This window comes from Microplitis mediator, chromosome 4 (assembly GCF_029852145.1).
Source record: "Microplitis mediator isolate UGA2020A chromosome 4, iyMicMedi2.1, whole genome shotgun sequence".
In the NCBI taxonomy this organism is placed as follows: Eukaryota; Metazoa; Arthropoda; class Insecta; order Hymenoptera; family Braconidae; genus Microplitis; species Microplitis mediator.
The window spans coordinates 10,436,852-10,458,468 of record NC_079972.1 but is presented as its reverse complement, the minus strand read 5'-3'; the positions used below and the strand labels follow the sequence as shown (position 1 = coordinate 10,458,468).

The following is a 21,617-nucleotide window of genomic DNA, read 5'->3' as shown; positions in this document are numbered from 1 at the left end:
GGGGGGGGCAAAATGGGCCCCTTAAAAAAAAAATTTTCAAATCCTCAGTTTTTTTTACTTGTTTTACTTTTTTTTATTCCCATGCCAAGTATTTTACTTTAATTTGTTCTGTCCATTAAAAATAAAAAATTAAAAAATGTGGGACAAGATGGGCCCCCCTCAAAAAATTTTTATAATGTGAGTTTTTCAGCTTGTTTCACTTTTTTTTTCTTTTGCTAAGTTTTTGGTGTTAATTTTCTGTGCCTATCAAAAATAAAAAATCCTGAAAAGTTGGGTAAAACGGGCCCTCAACAAAACTCTATGTATGTTTCTCGCTTGTTTTATGTTTTGAAACTTTTTGCTATGTATTTAGTATAAAAAAATTCTAGGAACCCGTTTGGTGAAGAAAAAAAAAATGGTTTTCAAAGTCTAGGCAGTACGCCCCCATCCCCCCCCCCTAACGCTTTTCATGTTACAAATTTTGGGGGAACTTTGCCCCCCTTCCCTTGCATAGTGAACATATTGAATTATTGAAGAGCTATAGTGACATAGTATTTATGGGAATATTCGATATTTCGGTACAATATGAAATGTAATCTCGTGGTATGGTTGATGTAAGTCATACGACAGTTTGTGACTCAATGGAATTATATATGTTCAAGTTTTATTATCAGCTGCTTATAATTTTTAAAAATCATTTCGCGTGAATATATGAAAAAGGAGCTCGTAATTATTTTCGTATTCAATATAAATGTCAAAATATCAAAGACCTAAGCTCACTATAAATTAGTAATTTTTTTTATAATTAATATTTTCCGAAACTCACTCCGAGGGAATTAAATAAATGAAAAATCATCTACTCCGCATTCACTCCACAAATTTTTGACAGCGTAGCAAATATAACCGTGTGAAATTAGTCATATGTGTTCGTGATTAAGAATAATATATAATATATGATATAAATAAGGTATTATTGGCAATAACAATGAATAATAATAACACAAAAAGTCTCCTGGCGTGTATCCGGGTAATCTTGACTTAGAGTAGCAAACTTATTTGCTTGGTGTCTTGATACGAGGGTGAGATACAAGAGTCACGATAATTCATCGTGAAACGACCGCCCGCGGACGTTTATCTTTCGCGTGTAGGGTAAACAGCCTCTACTACTCTTCTCCCAGTTGTATCTCGGTTGCTCCAGGATACTCAGTAGCATACGGGAGTTACTGCATCGGATGTTAAAAAAGCAAAAGCAAAAGGAGAGAAAAAAAGTTTAAAAAACGAGTACAAGATCAACGTTAAATAAAAGGAAGTTGAATATATAGCTGTTGGGCGTATATGAATGCAAGAGATTGGGTCCAAGCTAAATCTCATTCCGTTTCATATATTGCTACCCGTCCGGACTCTACTCAGATATATGATAGAGAGCATGTAGTTAAATGTAAACACAAGTATATCTATTTTCATCCTCTCATCCACTTAAATTCCCATAATCCAACATTTATTTAATATATATATTTAGCAGTGTGTGTGTGTGTCTGTGAGTTTATGTTCGTTAAGAAGGAGGCGGGCTTCAGAATGACGAGAAAATCTCACAGATCATTAAGCAATATCGTTCATTAACATCATAAAATCAAATATAGCTCGTGGAAATTTTATATTTCTCAGAATAACTAATTCATAGTCACAATATATGTCTATAAAGACATATATTTATCGTGTGTGTCTACGTATGTGTGCTATGTGTGATAGAGTGTGTGGCTTAATGAATAAATCGCGAGAAAATCTCGTTGGTGTGAATTGAGTCAGGGAATTCAAGTCTTCAGAGGAAATGAAATTTCTCTAGTCTTATAAATTTCATCTAGCTTTCATTCATTTGCTGAGAGAAAAGATAGAGAGAGGGTTGATGGGTGAAGAGAGAGAAAGAGAGAAAGAGAAATAGAGGGGAATTGAGAGCATTGTATGAGTGTTATATGTATGCTTAGACAAATATAAACCTGCCACTCAATCTGTCATTTTAATTCATTGTCAAAATGTTCTTATATACATATGTATATTATTTTGTATCTCTGACAAATATATACTGTAAGAGAGATTTGTTCATGAGAACAGAAGCGTCTGATTAATAATTTACGTCTGGATGGTTTTTAGTAATTTTCAATTAACTATGAAAATTTATTTTTTGAAGCTTTTACTTTTTATAATTAGACGGTTATATTTTTGTCAGCTTGTTAGGGCAGACATGTTAAATATTACTATTTTTCATTATATTTTACTGTTATTTTTTCTATGAGTTTTTATTTATCTTTTATGTATTTAAATTTTTTATTTTTTTTTTTCGTTGATATTCAATGAAAAATGAACTACTCATAATCAAATGTTAATTTTTATGACGGTTCCGAGTATAATATGAGTTTTAATATTTAACAAATTAAAGCTGTATTTTAAGTTCGTCGAAGAAATTTAAGAGTATCGGTATATAAAATTCACCGTCACCCAAAACTTCGTGACTCGACTGTTAAATAATTCTGTACATCGACAAAAGTAAATTTAACATCCCCACCCACTTCCTGATGGGCATCCATGACGCAATTTATCGATGAAAGTTTTTAATTAAATTACAACTTTATTTGTACGAACGAATACGTCATAATTATTGAAATTAGGCTTTAAAAGTCCATGTAGAAAAAAGTTTTCAAAATTGAAAATTTAAAATTGTCGAAATTTAGAGTACGTCGTAATTAAATTTGCAGTTCACTTGAACAAATTTCGACTGATGAAAATTTTTTTCATTTGTTTCAAAAATTTTGTTTTTAAATTTTTTCTATCCTTCATATAAGTTCAGTAATAATTAATATTTACTATAAAAAATACCATCACATTAAATTTAATATTAAACTCTGAGTCCATTATAATAATACTGGTTAGTTTAAAAGGAAAGATGGACAAAAAAAAGCTGATGTAAAACTTTTTATTTCATTCGTCAACGTTTCGTCAACTTTGTTGACTTCTTCAGGGCTCTACCACGAGTTTTCATTTTAATACCTTTGACATTGACTAATACGTAAAACGTCTCATTTTGGTAAATACTTTTGTTATATATTTTAGTATGTATAATTTACCCTCTAAACATGAATAAGTGAAATAAGTGAATATTCACTAATCCAGAGTGCCAATCGAACCACTTTTAGGAATTAGTGGTTCGGTTTGCACCTGGAATTAGTAAACATTCACTTATTTTCACTAATTCATGTTTAGAGAGTATCGTTGGATATTTGTCTTTATATAGATATGTTTTATGATTGTGAATTTTAATAATTTGTAATAATGTTTCTCATGGTAGAGCCCTGAAGAAGTTAACTAAGTTGACGAAACGTTGGCGAATGAAATAAAAAGTTTTACATCAGCTTTTTTTGTCCACCTTTCCTTTTAAACTAGCCAGTATTAAATTTAAGTTGAGCATTATTTCAATTGAAGTCAGAGTACACAGTAAAAAATTGGGAGTGAATCCGGAGTGATTACGGATTTTTTAAAAATCTCAATTCACTTCGTTCTTCGAAGTTCCGGAGTTTTAAAAACAGTCTGCATACGGAGTTTTATTTCAGCTGAGTGATTTCGGAGTGGTCTAGATTTACTCCGGATTTTTTACAGTGTAAAAATTCTAAAAAGTATCTGTTTATCTGATAATTATTTATCATGATCAATTATATAAAAAAATGACCCTCATTGATAGAATACTTTTTAGCAGATGACCATAAATATATAAGTAACCACTTTATTTTCTCGTCCATTCACCTTAAGGCAACAATTATGGTTATAACTTACAATATAAAGTACATATATAATCGTGGACTAGACACACCATTATAAGTTCCTATACAAGGATAAATCGACGTTAGAGAAAGTGAGACACGAAATGAATATTTCTATCAGCTCTGCATATTCACCGGCACGTGGAAGCATCGCCATCACTAGAATCTTTATTAGTGTCAAGGGAATGCTGAAAAATACATCCCGTCCAGTGGATCACCAGCTGGATATAGTACAGCAAAGGATGCTTCTCTTTGCTCGTCGCCGGTAGCATTCAGCGACATAACATGTTCACTCTACTAGACTTTATACTCTCAACTTGTACTCAACTCTACTTGTCGAGCTATATAGACACTACAGTCAGTACTATCTACTCTCTACTTACAGTACTCAGTACTCTGTTCTCTGTACTCTTTACTGTTGATGTACACCAGCGGACAGTTACTACTGGCTTATATCCCTGCTGTTAAATGACATCTGCCTACACGTTGGACAGCTTTGCTTACACACTACACTAGTCTTTGGCCGCACGGTAGTCACCGTACGCTGTAATGGGTACGCGCACATGTGGATTTTTAAAAAAATGAAATAAAAATAAAAAAAAATATCAAAGTCAAAGAACCCGCGCTGCAGGTTAATAATTACTTAGCATTGTTGTACTGGATGAAATATTATTATAATCTCTATACAGCACACACTAGTGGAATTGTATATTAATAATACTGATGGCTTTAATAATTCCGAGTGAAATGCATAGCAAGAGAATACTTTTAATACTTTTTTTTTTTATTTTCTCTCATTCAAGTACAGAAGCACAGAACAGTGGTCTGAAAAAATCATAATGAAAGTTCTATCGAGGGAATATTAACAACAATGTAAAGTATTTTTTCCGATAAAAAAAAATATTTAGCTTTGTACTGATAAAAATGGATATATTTTAATATATTTATGAGTTCGAGTGGTAAAAGTTTGACAGTCTGTATCTAGGTGTGAAAATAATTTTTTTTTATAAAATTTACATGATAAAGTTATTTAATTTTAAAACAGTATTGCTAACATAAATATTTATTTTGTTATAGAAGAAATTAATGATAATAACAAAAAAAAAGGTGTTTTATTTTATTTCATCTTGTCACTCGTTTCTACTTCTTTAGTCTCTATGCAACTCAATTTACGTTGTACAGTACTTGCTGCTTTTTTCTTTATTATTTTCTTTTTTTATCCCACTTTCATCTTTACCTCGCTACACTTGCTTTTTATATATTTATTGTTGTTATTATTCTTTAGCATTATTTTTCAGGCTATTATGTGTTTGGTATAACCGAGGTATTTGCGAAGTTAAATTTCATAAAATTAAAATAACACAGGTCGTTTAAAAATATTACTTGCAAAAAAAATATATCCTTGCGACAAAAATATCGTAAAATGGAAATCAATATCCGCAATCCAAATATATTTATACTAATGAATGATTAAACATTTTAAATCCTCGTTTTTGATTCATAAAATTAATTTTTTAATTGTCAATGATATTCGAGACTAATCTTTTTCGATACTTTTGCTCTCGAATTGTAAGACAACTGATATTTTTGACTTAATTTCGTCCGTGATTTTATATTTGGTAGATTATAATGTATCAAAAATATTAAAAAAATGATTCAATTATTTTTTTTAAGCTATCCCATTTTACCTCTCTCCAAAAAAAATTTATAGCGATTGAAAATGAATGCCATTTTTTTCAAACTGACGTAAAATATTCAAAATTAATCGCATTTATTTATCACATTTCTTAAATGAATTTTTAGGGGTGGAAGGGAGTGGGCCCCTGGGGGCAAAGTAGACCCCTTGAAATTTTCAAAACTTCAAAAAATATGGGGACAAAGTGGGCCCCTCAAAATTTTCTAGACGTCAATAAATTCGGACGGATAATAAGCTTATTGAAATTTCTTGTATAATGAGGGCTAAATTAGACCACCAAAACTGTTCATCAAATATAATTTATTAAGAAAGTTAAAGATAATAAAATTACGTATTAAAGTTATGTCGCAGCAGACTATTAAAATGACTCTATATTATTAAAATACAATTTTAATTGTAATTTTAAGTGTAAAGAATAAAAAATATCAAATCAGAAATTTTTTGGAGGGCCCACTTTGCCCCTCATTTTCGATTTTTCAATTTTAGTTGACGCTGCATAATGAAGTCAAAATAAGTATCGATGGTCTAAAAAGAAGTAAACGCATAAAAAAAATTAATGATATTATAATTATTTCCCTTAAGGGGCCCACTCTGCCCCCCTCTCCCCTATTTACAATAGTAATATAAAAGACATCTAATAGATGTTTTTTATGCTCCTTACTAAACTGCTACACTGTAAAAAATTTTTAAACTCGGTGTAGTGTAAATGACTCGGTGTAAAAATTTTGGTGGGAAATTGACATCAAATATCGTGTTAAATTTAAGCAGTATTAATTAAAAATTTACTCCGTCAAGCGATTACTTGTGTATTATATGATAATTTTGCGTTAAGAAACGCAGCTATAAAAATATTGAAATGTTCAAAATACTATTTAATATCTGAAAAAAAAATAATGTAATTATTGATCAAGTAATTAAAAATCCTAATGATCGTTTGTTGCTCATTAATCAAAATCATAACGAGTAACACTGAATGGTGTAAAAAAAGTAGAGTACACCGTGTTAAAATTACACCGATGATTTCACACTACACGGCCATTTCACGGTTCCCGGGGCCATTTATACACAGAAATGTTCCACAGTGCAAAAATTATTCAAAGATGTTTTTCTTTAGCAGAAATAATTTTAAGAACAAATGACTAACCGTCAAACTCTGAACGTTAAATCGGTGAGCATTTGAGCCCGGAAATTAGAGTCAATTGGTGGTCGGTGTACCGGTAATGCGAAGGATCTGTCATGTCGCATGTCAGATTAGATGAGTGGGTATAGAATGTTGTGTTGGGTTACGGTGTGGTGGGTTCGTAACTCAGAAATGACCGTTGGGGGCCGTAAGACAGTCCCAAAGGCGATTAATCTCGGATTGGTGAACCAGCGTTATTACTTGCCATTAGCTATGCCTAAATATTTAAATAGACTGACCTATAGAATACAACAGACTTATAAATAGCTTGTTTGTTCTTAGTAGTGACAAACAAATATCTTAAATAACTGACTCCGCTGGTTATTGATACCGGGGTCATGATATACACAAAGCAATTATACCTTCGTATCTACAAAATCATTTCTCACGCTGCTTTCATAGTCTGATATGCCACTCGATGCGAGTAATGGCTATTTAATTGCTTTCATTATAACAAAAGCTTACACTAAAACTCACACACACTCACACACACGCACACGCAAGAGAGATCAAGGACACATCGAATTCAGTTCTATGTACGTAATCAGTGGAGATTATATTCGGTATGATTTGATGGCTAATTAATCCTAGATAACGAGTAATAACCTACTGTTTAATGCAACAGCTCCAATTAATGTTCATAAACCCGTAATGGGAGAATTAATGAATAAAAATGTTTTTAAGCTTTCGTAAGACAAATCCTAGCTTTTGTTGAAGGCACTTTGTCCTCATTATCCGGTGGGCTTGTGGTTATAATTCTGTTAATTCATAGATTATAGCCTATGGTGCATAAGGAATATATTTATATAGATAATACACTTGTAGATATAAATATATTTTTATATGTATAATGCAAAGAATGTAGAGAAAGAGGGAAAGAATAAAAAGGTGTCCGAGATCGGGTGATCCGAGGTGAAGAAAAAAAAGGCAAAGGATTAATGGATTGTAACAGCGGAGTAAAGCAATAACGACGTGACTTGGGTAATCTTTAGTGGAGAATAAGAACGTCAAGGTTTGAGATGAGATGAGATCTAATATCTTGGTTGAGAGACTACTCGAATGTCGTTCGGAACATAAAATATGTCACCAGTTTCGGAATAAAACCCGCTGGACATTCCGATGAAATTCTTTAGTTTTGTAATTTTAAAATAAGTTCTTTTGTCGTGAATTCGGCTGCGGGTATCAAAAATTCAAGGAAAGAAAGAACGGGAGTTAAATAAATAAAGTTAATGGAAAAGAGGTAGAGGGAGAGAGAGAAAATGAACCGATCACGTTTCGACATTTGACGGGATCCGATTATCCAGAGTTATACAGCTTCTTTTCTTTCCTTCTTTTACTACGCCAGCTCGGAAACATCTGCTTGCACTCAGTGCAAGGCAAACTCCTATTTTTTCGCGACTACACGCTTATGTCAATTAGTCTCTAGGGAGTTTAGTCACTTGAGTAATAAAAAAATTTTATTATAAATTTACATAATTTATTTTTAACATCCCCGTAATGGAATTGACATTTTTAAGGATACGAAATTTTTATAATTTACACTGAAATTTTCATTTTTCACGAAAATTACATGTCGGGTATCAAATTATAGCTTCTGACCAATAGATTCTTGAGACATTTTTTAATATGCATTTCAAAATAAAATGATTTAATTAATTGACAAACTCAAGTTTTTTCCTAATTTGTGAATCTGAAGACTCAGAAACTTTGAAAAAATTTGGGAATCTGTTGTCTATAGATTTAAAAATTTAGTTAAGGTGGAAATTTCATCACCGAAATTATTTGAAAAATAATGAATGTATCGACTAATTACACTGTAAAAAATTTTGGTGTTAAAATAGTCCCCTAGAACTTAACACGGCCGTGTAGTGTAAAATAACGGTGTAAAAAATCATCCGTGTAATTTTAACCGGGTGTAACCTACTTTTTTTACAGCATTCCCTGTTACTCGTTAATGAGCAACAAACGATCATTGAGATCATTGAGTATGTACTATTGAGACCCCCCTCGGAGTTAGTTTTCGAAAAAAGTACCGATGGTCGAGGGTTTCTAAGATTGTTGGGCATATTTGTGCCAAAGTTCAAGTCTGTAAGCCAGATAATGCAAAAACGGGAGTATTTTTATCGTTCAACCCAATAAAACCCCCCACGGGAAAGCCGAAGGAAATTGATATTGTCCACTCTCTTAAAATGAATCAGTGAAACATTTTGAAAATCATTAAATATTCATTGCGAATCAGTCCCAAGTATATCACTGATTGAAATAGTGACATGCTTGTGACTATTTGTGCAGTAAATATTCACTGATTGGAGTTCTTTTCACTGATTCATTTTAAGAGAGCATCTTTTTTAACATCGAATATCTAGATGACGATTCCAACGTTCATTACATCCGACTTACGATTTAAATTTCGACTCAGGATATTTTGAACATTACAATATTTTTATGATTATATTTTTAAACACAAAATTATCATAAATCACACATTTACTCACTTAACTGACGGTGTAAAAATTTTAAATTAGCACCGCTTAAATTTATCACGATATTTGGTGTAATTTTCACACAAAAATTTTTATCCCGAGTCCAAAAATTTTTTACAGTTTACACAATAAGGAAATTGAAAGAAGTAGAAAAATTTAAATTAAATAACTAAAAGGGACTCACACTTAAAAACTTTTGAAAAAATAATCTTCAAAAGTAATCGATAACGAAAAAACTTATTTAAAAGTATGATAATGCAAATAATAAAACTCAAATAAAGATACTTTTAATTTTATTATCTTTATTCTTCTTAGTAGATTATGAGGCTTACGAATTACTTTTTCTTTATTTTTACTCTTAGATGAGAACGAAAGGAAATAAATGAAAGGAATAATATAAAAGTATCTATATAAGTGTATAAAAGAGAAGAAAATAAAAGCAAGTGGAGAGCGAACTTGAACGAGAGATGTTTCTCTTGAAGAAGGCCTATAATAGGTCGATTTATATTCAGTGGTGGTTAATAGCCGAAGAAATTAGCGGGTGGGTGTAGACAGCTCGTGGTCTTCTTTATTTTTACCGTGATTGTATTCTCCATTCCATTTGTTTCTTTCGTCGTTCATCTCGTCTTCCGCAGCACTCTTGCTTTTATTGCCTTATTTTTCTTCAGCGCTTTCGCGAATTCAAACATTTTTTCCCGCTGACTGTCGTGTCTTGCGGTGAAAAATCATCAACTTTTATAATAAAATATTTTTAATGAGAAATCATCGATTTTTCAAACATAATTAAAGTAACTGTTAATTTTTTAATTTATAATCATGACTTTGTGTCGAGTCTTTAGCAGTTGTTACTTTGCATTACTTTATACGCGAACGAATATTGATCTTGAAAGACGTTTTGACTCGCCTCAGTGTAAATAAACTCATTATTTCCAGCCAACTGTCACAAGTAATTAAACCAACATCTTTTACTAAATTCACTAGTTTATTTTTATTTTTCATACTTTAGATGCTTATCCTTTTCAAAGTAACTCGTGTAGTATCTCGAATGTCCATTATTGACATCGGAGTTTAACGATCCACCACCGAGCGATTATCTGGTATATATATGTACATACATTCGGTAAATATATATATCCATCTATATCTATATATACTCTTCGTGCGAAAAATCCCACGCTCAAACACTTGGGTCGTATCTCGAAAAGTTTTATCCGAAAGTCGGTGGTGGATTGAAAAGTTGTCGAATCTCTTCCCAACTATTTTTTTCCATTCTTTTTAGACAAAAGAAAAGTTACCTGATTTTTAGTACAACACCTCGGAAGTTAAAAAAATCTGTTTCATAAAAAGTTGAGTAAAAAAAAAAAAAGTACTTTTTTTATTCAAAAGTATTAAAATATCTTAATCCCACCCAGATGCGCTTTTCGGATATAAATTTAGATCACCGGTTGATTACCCATGGGAAAAGACACGGGCTATCCGCGATATCCATTGAAATATATCAGGATTTGGAAAAGGAAAATAAGACGAAGAAAGAGAGCAAGACATTTCCTACGTTCTTCATCTGACGTAGTAATCCACTCGTATTGTCGAAAGACTTTAATTCCGGCTATCGTACATCAATCCTTAACTGCGATGCGTAGCTCACATACATGTATATGTATACATTTATATATTTATATATATACTTCAACGTCTACCTGACCCCAAAAAGTCAGACGAGGGGACCTTTGCCTTTTATATCGTCTCGAATCTCCCGATCTCGTATAATATAGAGAAAAAAAAAATTTAAACTTATCCCCCCGAAAATCAAAACTTTAATGCTTTTGAAATCAGAAAAAAAATGACTGAATAAAAGTAATGATTATTTATATTTATATGAAAATAAAATTTGAAAAGATATGTGAGGATGATGCGAGGACATATCCGGTGTCACGGCAGGCAGTAAACGTGCGAATGAACTTCTTACTGTCATGACATGTATGAAATAAAATATAGAGTGCTTGTAAATCCGAGATAGCAGATTCGAAATCACGATATTTCACACGTCGATCCGTGCGTACAAACAAAAATACGTACGTGTAGAATTCTTGATAGATGTCAACGTCTTTTTTCCTGTACAGCAGGGATACGCGGCAAAATGGATATCGCTGTCGAGTCACCAGCGAGCTGGCAAGCTAAAGGATTCGGTTCTTGAAAAGCTTTCATATATGTACAATAACCTATATCCTGTACTCAATACTGATAGTTATAGACGTAGTTGTAGTGTAAGTATAAATATGTAGGCAGTGTACGGTCGCAAGAATCGATCGTGTGTTCGTTGAGCACGAAATTCCGTAGCTTATCGCGCGCGGTTGCTTCTCAGGAACGAGACGTATAGTCGATAGATATGTACCCACCTAGAAAGTATCATACACCGGCACACCTTTGCTCGCGTCTTTTTGTGTACCACCTCCCATCGGTAAAGACCTTATTCCCTCATACTCGTACTGTACTCTTGAGTGCTTATGAAAATAGAAAATCCAATAATCTTCGTCGTCATTGATCCGGGTATTTATTGGCTATAGAGAGTCGTCTATTCATGGGCCACGATAAAAAATTTTTTTGGTGACGAGTCAATCGATCAATCAAAGCTCGTTTGTGTATTTCAGATTTTCCCATGACGTGACAGGAGTCAAAATAAATGTTGGGTAAAAGAACGACACTACTTATACATCTACAGTGATATATAACCATACTCATCCATACATAATATCCATATAATCTAATCCAATCATTTAATATAAATACATATTATATTTAACATCGAGTGGGTAGCATGTGGATGATCTATCTAGATGATTCAGTAGTCTGACAAATATCAGGGGAATTTAGTTACATATGGAGCGTATAAAGAGAAACGAATCTCGCAGGAGGACACATGAGAATAAGAACAAAAATGTAAAATAAAAATAAGTAAACTGGGAGAGATCTATAAGATGGAGAAGAGAAAGGCTGGTATGTGATGATGAAGAGGAAGGAAGAGGAAAGGGTGCTCCTGGGATAAGAGACTCGAATAATCCCAACATGTCCAGGCAGTGTCCCCCGCTGCGAGACACTCGTAATGACCGACTCGATCTTATCAACTTCTACGGAGAGTAGTCTTAGGGCTTCCTTTGCCATTGTACACACTTATCTCTGGTGTGCTTCAGTCCCTCAAGTTTAAACCTCCTGTCTCTCGTCCTTCTCCGTCTTTTCAGCTATATACACACCATCTGAGAATGAGACTATACTCGACCCGCAATCCCTTTTTGCATCTCTTGTAGGCTACCTCGGTCCTTCGTCACTACTCCCTCTGGCTCTTGTCACAGTTATTCGCAATGGTAGTATGTAGTATGGCTATAGTGGATTCTTGTGTGTGCACGACATCTGCGTCAGTATTATTTTTTACCGTCTCACTCACTCGATGCTCCCCTGTGCCAGTCAAGGATTCAGTCTCTTCTCTTCTCTTCTCTTCTCTTCTCTTCAATTCACGTCTCGCCTCTTTTGCGACAACACGACAACACGAGAGGAAGATTCAACCAGAAGCACCAACGGCATTACAGAGCGCAGGTGCGCCAAGTCGGCATTCGTTTTACCCTCAAAGACTTTTCCGTATAAATGTAAATATATATATGTATCCTTCGACGCCAAACGTTGTTAATGAGAATGCAAATGGAAGAGAAACAAGAAGAAGAAGAAGGAGAAGAAGAAGAAACGATACCCGATAACGTTCCTGCATTCGATCTCAATGCAATTGCCTCAACTCTATTGCTACCTGCACACTTTTTATACCAATTATATTAATACTAATACTCTCCATTCTGTATTTACAATTTAACTTTATTACAAGTATGTATATATAAGCATATATATATATATATTTACTAGAATAATTTCATCGAACCTTGAATTTAATTAAAAAAAGTTAAAAAATAATAATTATTAAAATCAAGTCGAGCATTTGGCCTCGAGCAATTTATATACATTACTAGCTCAGAGTACTCCTTGCTCATTGAAGAATAAAAAAGACTAGAATGTTGAATATGAATTGAAAAAAAGTAGTTGAAATTTTAATAGCTCCGAGGCCGGCTGGTTAATCATGATATTTTTGTTGCTCTGCTATCATTACCCGTGATATTTTTAGTGAGAAAAGTCATCCAATTGAAAGAAACATGTATACACTCATTGTCGTTGTCGTTGTCATCTAACCATCGCCAGCAGTTTCGTCCAGTTATGCCTGTAGGCTACCAGACATCGCGCGAATATCCTAGTTTTTTATTTATTTTCTTTTTTAATACTCACTACCTTACGATTATTTACCCTCGAGGTATTGCGCGCACTCAGTGTCTGCATGAAGAAAAGAGAGATCGTTAACGCGCCGAGGACCCAAGGACTAAACTCTCTTCTACTCGAGTTCCAGACTTTGCCAAGTCGTCAAAAGGCTCAGCATCATCAGAGTCTCTATAAATGTATATGAGTCTAAGTATACGTGCAAGTACAAGGGCACGTCTACTCTACTGTTTATATCCCACTCAGAGACGACTTCCAAAAGGGATAAAATACCTCTGGATTCCGTGTCATGCGTTGGCGTACCTCGAGATCGGGGATGCATGCATATTAATGCTTACTCTCGAGTCGGATTTGAAAGTTACTCATGGGACAACGATACTGCCGACACCACCTCTAAGAGATTCTGTGCAGGGGCGCGTTTTCAACTTTCAGACCTCGAATACCAACAGATTCGAATCGTTTAATGCCTTTGCTGATGTACGTACTCACAACCTCGCTTATTCACGCTCCTGTCCTTATTACTCTTTTTCATTCAGAATTAAAATCACTGGGTTTGTTTATTATGTGTCCGATCCCACGGAATAGTTCAAAGGTGAATTTACATCTGAGCTTTTACATTCATTGCATTTTCAATCCACATGATTTCGGTTTCTTCACTACTCGCAGAAATTAAGGGATATAAAAAAAGTGTAAAATTTTAAGCGATTTTCAACGTACTGTAACTCGGAGAAAAATAGTCGTACAGCAAAAATAAGAAAGCAAATTGTAGCTTCAAGTTTCTAGTTTTCAGATCTGGAGTTCAACATTTTTTACCATGCGCGGTTCCGGAGTAATCCTAAGAAAACCACCGCGAAAAAATTTTCCAAATTTGTGCTCGTCTTTAAAAAGGTCTATGGACTTCAATAATTTTTTTTTGATAATCTAACCTTAAAGCTCTTTTAGGTAATTTAATGCCCTTCAATTTGCCGCCCTTGATAGGTCTCTACGACGATTTGGCGCGGGGTTATCATCGATTAAAGCAAAAAAGTCCATTTTGATTTTGACAATCAATAACTGGGGCCATATCGGTCGTTTTTAATTATTTTTGAATCAGGACAATTATTGAATTTTATGGAAAAAAATAACTCTCTTAACATGAATAAGTGAAATAAGTGAATATTCACTAATTCTGAGTGCCAACCGAACCACTTTTTGAAATTAGTGGTTCGGTTTGCACTTGGAATTATTGAATATTCACTTATTTTCACTAATTCATGTTTAGAGAGACGCAAAATAAATTTTTTCACTCTGACCAAAAATTTAAAAAATCTATTGTTGTTATTATTGCTTGTTTATAATATGGTTGAGATAAAAATAAAACTGTAGCTTCCGTACATTGGTCATCTTATTTACAAAAAATTTCGATTTTTTTCTCTTAAGAAAATTATTCTCCAAGTTAAATGTGTAAACAAAAATAAAATTGTTTATTGATTTGCACTCAAGGAAATATTACTTTTATAAAAGTTTTTTTTTTCTCAGTACACCACTCGGCCAAATTAAATGAGCGATTTCCAAGATATTTAATTTTCAACAGAATTCACGAACTGGGTTTTTTAAATATTTTATACAGCTTGAATCAATTGGCACGAATACGTCAGTTTAATAAATTCATGCATGTCAAAAGTTCCATTATGAAAGATGAGTTCACACTAAATAATTGATCGAGTAGATTATAAAATTTTAAATTGATTGATTGCATTGAAATATTCAAATATTACTAGTGTCGATTCTGATTCCCGCTTGGTAATTTCTAAATTAGGTCACAATTTTTAAATCTAATTATTTCAATAAAATGAGTATTAAATTTCAGAACAAGACGGATAGCAGACGAATTGTTAATATTTCTGGCCAAATAATAATCAGACATTCAAAGGGTTGAAATAATAATTTCTCAAGTTATTTTTTAATTTTTTCGATAAGATTTTTTTTGACTGCTGTTCCCGGTTGTTTAATAGGAATAACAGCATACATAGATAAATTTTCCGTATGCGTAATCAAATCGAAAGGCAGAATATGCTTAGCGTGTATCTGCAAGTAAGATTCAACGTCGTGGTATGGTAACCAATGTGGTTGGAGCCAACAGCATCGTGAATAATCCCTGGTGAGTTTTATTTCTTTCTTCGTCTCTTTCGCTCTTCAGTCGGAACATTTTCCGAGTCCAGACTACCAAGTATATGAGGCTTAGCTATTTCTCTTTACTATCTCTATCGGAAAACTCGGAATTTGAATAAAAAATCATGCATCGTTGAAACCAGTCGGCATTAATACCCTGGACACACACATACATACTGTTTAGTGACACTGCCAGCATCTACAGATCTCCAGTTGATCGTTTTGCGAAAAATATGCTCACTTTTATCGGGTACTAGGATGCTGGCAACACACTTAAATAAATAGATAAAGACAACCCGATCTATACCTATACCTATACCTATATGGATATGTACGTATGTACATATATGTATATGCATGTAGTAAACCGAGCCAAAGAATTGATGCTGCGACAACGGCGATCGTGTTCATAAATAATAATAATAAAACAAAATAAACGGGATGAGGATAAAAAGAGAGGAATTTAAAAAAGACAAGTTATATATTATAGATTGGTTGATTTAAAAATAAAAATAATAAAAAAATTTTAAATCGACCACCAACTGTGAGGGTCACACACGAGATTCACGGTCGATGCTGTTGCTTCTGGTCCCACTACCGCCGCCACTGCCACCGTCGCTGCTGCTGCTGCCAGTGCATCAGTTAATCTCGAAATAAAATCAATGGCTTACCCTGGATTTTGTCACAGGTTAAAGCTTAACTCCCTCTGATGTTCTAAATGGACGCAAGGTGGAATACTCACATCCAGATGAACGTCATCCTAATGGAATCCGGATTTATATCTCAGTCTCACAGCAGAGTGGATCAGAACAACGACGACGATGAGCAATGTGAGTTTCAGTCAATCTGGATGGCTTTGAGCTCGGGTGTGTGTGTGAATCTGAGTATGTGTATCTTGGAACTTGATGGGCAATGATCGAATATTCGATTAGCTCGCGTTTCATGCCTGGTTATCCGCAATAGACGGTTACATCACTGATGTCCTACTTGAACAATAGTGCCAGCTCTATATATGCACTCGGTTCTGAGCTCCTATCCGTCGATGCACCAACTAACACTCGGAACAATTGTCGCAGAGCTTCTGAAGGAGACATAGTCTACGATATTATATAGATTATAGTGAAATTACGAAGGCTCTATATATACTATTATAGAGTTTCATGCTAGGAATCAATATGTCCCGGCGGACGTTCGCTGCTAAACCCTTATTTCACGCTTGACAGAGACGAAATTGCCGGCTAATTACTACCAAGTAATTAGTGGAGATGTTAGTTTGCTTTTGTGTGTTACTACTACGTATATAGTGCGACCACAAATGTCCCACCGAATTGGCTACGTCGGTGGTGTGTCTCATCAACCTCAGCTCTCTAACTGCTTTGAGAAATAGGTGTACAGCAACACCCACCCACACTCACATGGCTTATTGTGGGGTCCAATTGTTCCCGACACATGAGCACTATTAGGTCGTAGTAGTGTTGCAGAGTTGAAGCCTCCTTATTACCCATTTCTACAGTAATTCTCACCCTCGTTGACTTTCTTCCCTTCTCTTTATAGTCCTTGCACACTCCCCAGTTCTCTTATATACACACAGATACTCATTGGTGTAACCCCTCAGCAGAGCCAGCAGAAGTAGAAGTAGAAGCACAAGCAGAGGCATATGTACAGCTCGGTCGGGGTTTCCTAAAACTAGAGCTTCGTCGTCGGCAAGTTGCTTAGCTCGGCTCTTTAATTAGCCACCGTGACTTTCCCGCCTCAGTCTTGTTAACGTCGTTGTAATTTCCCATACTCTTACAATTAGTGCCGTTGGCGTCCCGAGTGAGCCGTTTACCCTCCTTTTCCAAGTACTCCTCGGTAACTCCCAAAGAGCTACTTGTATCGCGCCTTATGTCGAGAAAATAGCATCAACCTTGGCCATATATATATGCATGAATGTAAGTACTATATAGAACATCTGGCACACATGACACGAAACTGCAGCGGCACGACTCAAGCTCACGTATTATCATTTGACGTGCAAGACGAATTTCTAGTTGGACATACCAGTGTCGAGTGTAAGCGAGATGAGTACATATGATACGACTTATGTTGTTGTTACTTAAGAAATATATACATATATGTGTAGATAAAACAAGTGGAGGAATGGGTGAAATCGTCGAGGGGGGTCTTGGGTACTCTTTTATAGCTGAGGAGGCTTGAGTCCTGGTGAAGAGACCCCAAAAGTCGTGACCAGGCCCCACGTAGTGCTTTGAGGCTCATGGATCGCCAATGTTATCCATTCTATGTATATAGCTACACTATGCGCTACTCAGGAATACGATTTAAGGACACGGGAGAGAAAGGGTGGAGGATTTACCGGACGAGGGGAGGAAGGACGCGTGAGAGTGAACGAGATTGATCCTGCTGTGCGACCTCTGCGGTCGTTTCAGATCCGGGCTACGAGTAGCCGAGTGTATACTACCAGAGCTATGCTATATGTAATAAGCGGATTAATTCAACGTAAACCTGATCCCGCGTCTGCAAAACCCGATCGACTAATGCTCTTCTACTAATAATGAGACCCCTCTTAATTGCGTCTTTTTAAAATTGTTTGTCCACTAATACACAAAAGAATTTCTCTAGCATACCAGGCTTCATTTCTTTACAGAAAATACTATATATTTAAATATCTAGATCTCGTTCCAGATTTCACATCCGATCTACATAACGATCGGTTTTTCTATTTTATAAGTCAGTTCATTTTAATAAATAGCTTTGAATAATTAAACACATTTTTATCCGACTATTATTTATGCATAAAGTACTCATCATTGGCTGGATAATTGTATGAATTCTATGCATAAATTATATATATTTTACAGAAAAGCTCTCAGCAACTCGGGTCGTCAGGTCATCACCAATTGCAAGTTATAAATTACCTATCAACATTTTCATCATACACAGAATCATTTATAACACTGTTCGGTAAGTGTTTTTTATAAAATATCACTCACTCGACGTGTGTTTCTGAATAGTTAACACATTAATAATAAACAACTATTAACAAAACACTTCAAGTTTGAAACTTGTCATTATTATTTATGACAGAAAATATATATACAAGAAAATTGAGTTGTTTTGCCAAAAATTATATACATACTTGATATACAAATAGCTATAGGGGTGGGGGGGAATCGGGTACCCCCAAATTTTTATAAACACATTTTTTTTTAGCCCCCCCCCCCTCCCTTATATAGTGTGCTGTCGAGTGGGACATTCCTCGCCATTTTTTGTCTTAAAAAATTATGGCGCCCAAAAAAACTCGTAAATAAGAGATCACTAGGTGATGGATGAGGGCATGTCTGAAATCTTAGTGATTACAAGTGGAGAAAGTCCTTATGGGTATGGGAAGAATTTGCAACCTATCACTAATCCTACGCAAGCATGTTGACCAAAGCTGGGAGTCTTGTACCACGGGGGGTCTTTCCAAGCCCACTGTGACCAGTCTCTTTATTTCCTGAGATGGGAGCAGTGTTTGGCACATAATGAGGATTTTTGATTATACCTCCGGTTAATGTCCACCTTAGTTTTGACTAAGTGTGTCGTCCGGGTAGAAGAGATGGGATGTCGAAGCGCGTGTATGCCCAAAAGGGAGAGAAAACGGCTTCTGGTCCGAGGAGGTAGACATAGGTTCCGTTACATTCATCAATTATATAGTGTGCTATTGTTCTAATTTGCAAATGATTTTAAAATCGGTATGAAATAATGTAACATGTGGATACAATGCATCAAATTGGAAACATGATGTTGATATGGTTGAATGAACACTCCGTGTAATGAGTAGACCACTGTATAACCGACGTTAGCACGTAACTCACCCCAGTATACAATACTCGTAAATATATATGTATACGTAGGTACACATTCTGTATTAATTAGAGGTAGTATTGAATTATTGGCGGGTTTTTGAACGCCTTGAGGGCGCTGGCCAATCGATTAAAGGCTACGCTGTAAGCCGTAGGCTCTGCCAGCGCGTTTGTTATATATCGACGCTTCAGTGAATATGTTTGAGGTTGGGTTGTAACAGAGGTTGTATTGCTTGGTTGGCTTTTGTGACGAAGCCACTTTGCTGGATCAATTTATGAAGAGCAAGAACGTGAATTGAATTACTCTTTTAATAATACATTTAATCAATATCAAAACTTTCGGCCCTTGTGTAAATTTAATTTTCAATCCAAATTCAAACAATTTATATCATATTTTAATTTTCATTCAATTATTACGCATTTATGTCTCTACTCCCATAAGACATCAATTTTTTAAAATTTATTTCTATTATTCAAATAAAAATATCGATTTAAGTTTTTTTATTCTTCGGGGATTGAAGCTTCAATTTCTTAATTAATTAACACGACTATGGAATCAATCGAGTGGTCTCATTTTGTCTCACATGATTAAAAATAAATGAATATTTATTATTCAACTATAGACTGCAGTTGAAACACTTAAAAAGTTGTTTGAGAGATTGAGAGTTATTTGAGATACTAACAAAAGTATATATATTTTGCGGTTTATTGAGTATTTTTCCAGCCCACATCTTTTCTATTCATAAAATATACTACGTGAGCACACAGGTATACAAACACATTCAAGTACAAACATATATACATATATAAATAGACAAGAACACGAGTATAGAGAGAAGGAAGCATAATATGCATCAGAAACTCGACGTATTAAAGTGTGCGCTTTCCGTCATCCTTTAGCGGAGGCCTCCCGCGGGACAAAGGATCTTGATGCCATGTACCAACGATGTGTTACGAGTGTACTACACCTGGCATCGCGTGCATGGATATCACACAAGCTTTGGGAATGCAAAGGATGCATACGTCCGTATACATATGCACCTGGGTGAGAACGAGTGCCCGTGTCTTTTCTCCTCCTCATTCCCACATCTCCTTTTTTCTCTTTAAGTGTGCAAGTAACAATCTTACATCACATGACTACTGATTTGTGGTACTTTGGATCGACCATTAAAAGTCTTCGCCATATGCAAGCGAAATATTAACAATAATGTTAGAATCAGGATATTTGGAAAGAGAAATCCAATAATATAAAGATGATCTAGTTTAATTTATATACACGGTAAGAAATATTTTGCGGATATCACTATGTCAGTATGCGCGGGAACGCCATACTGGCTGGTATCGAAAATTTTTATAGGTTATAAAATTGTATGCATAGATGATTCAACCATTGCGGGAATAGTAACATTGACAATAGTTGTGGCAGACGACGCAATGCCAGTATGGCCGTCAGGCCCATGCTGCATTGCCGTATCCACATGACTTCTGGTAGATAAACCTAGTCTAACGACAGCTATATAGTTTTGGTGGTAATACGATAGTATACATTGATTGACATGCCAGAAATTATGGCGGGAAAACTACACGGAAAAAAATAATTAGATGGTGCAACATGAACCATTTTATGTGGGTCACCTTGAAAAATCATGCTGGGGCAACATGAAAAATCATGTTGCGGTAACAAGACATTTATGTTGCAGCAACGTGAAAAAATCGTGTTGAGACAACATGAATTTTCATGTTGTAGTAACATTACGTGATTGTTTCATGCTGGTGCAACATGAATGTCATGTTACCGCAACATGAATGTCATGTTACCGCAACAAGATTTTTCATGTTACCGCAACATGATTTTTCATGTTACCGCATCATGGATGTAATGTTACTACAGCATACAAATTCATGTTACTACAGCATAAAAATTAATGTTACTACAACATGATTGTTTTATGTTGGTGCAACATGAATATCATTTTGGCGTAACATTACGTGATTGTTTCATACTGGTGCAACATGAATGTCATGTTACCGCAACATGATTTTTTCATGTTACCGCAACGTGAATGTCATGTTACTACAGCATGCAAATTAATGTTACGCCAACATGATTTTTCATGGTGACTCACCTAGACTGGTTCATGTTGCACCACCTAGTTATTTTTTTCCGTG

The 21,617-nt window shown here is 34.8% G+C and overlaps 1 protein-coding gene and 1 long non-coding RNA gene across 15 annotated transcripts in view; one reads left to right on the top strand and one right to left on the bottom strand.

The window, feature by feature from the left end:
• Positions 1–21,617, bottom strand: part of LOC130666667 (uncharacterized) — a 215,993-nt gene that overhangs the window by 67,523 nt on the left and 126,853 nt on the right. The window lies entirely within an intron of this gene.
• Positions 1–21,617, top strand: part of LOC130666665 (uncharacterized) — a 218,262-nt gene that overhangs the window by 130,060 nt on the left and 66,585 nt on the right. For all 10 annotated transcript variants that reach the window (XM_057467864.1, XM_057467854.1, XM_057467856.1 and 7 more), the window contains one exon: positions 18,465–18,567. In XM_057467864.1, the coding sequence (XP_057323847.1) occupies positions 18,465–18,567 (103 nt within the window). The remainder of the gene's footprint in view (positions 1–18,464; positions 18,568–21,617) is intronic.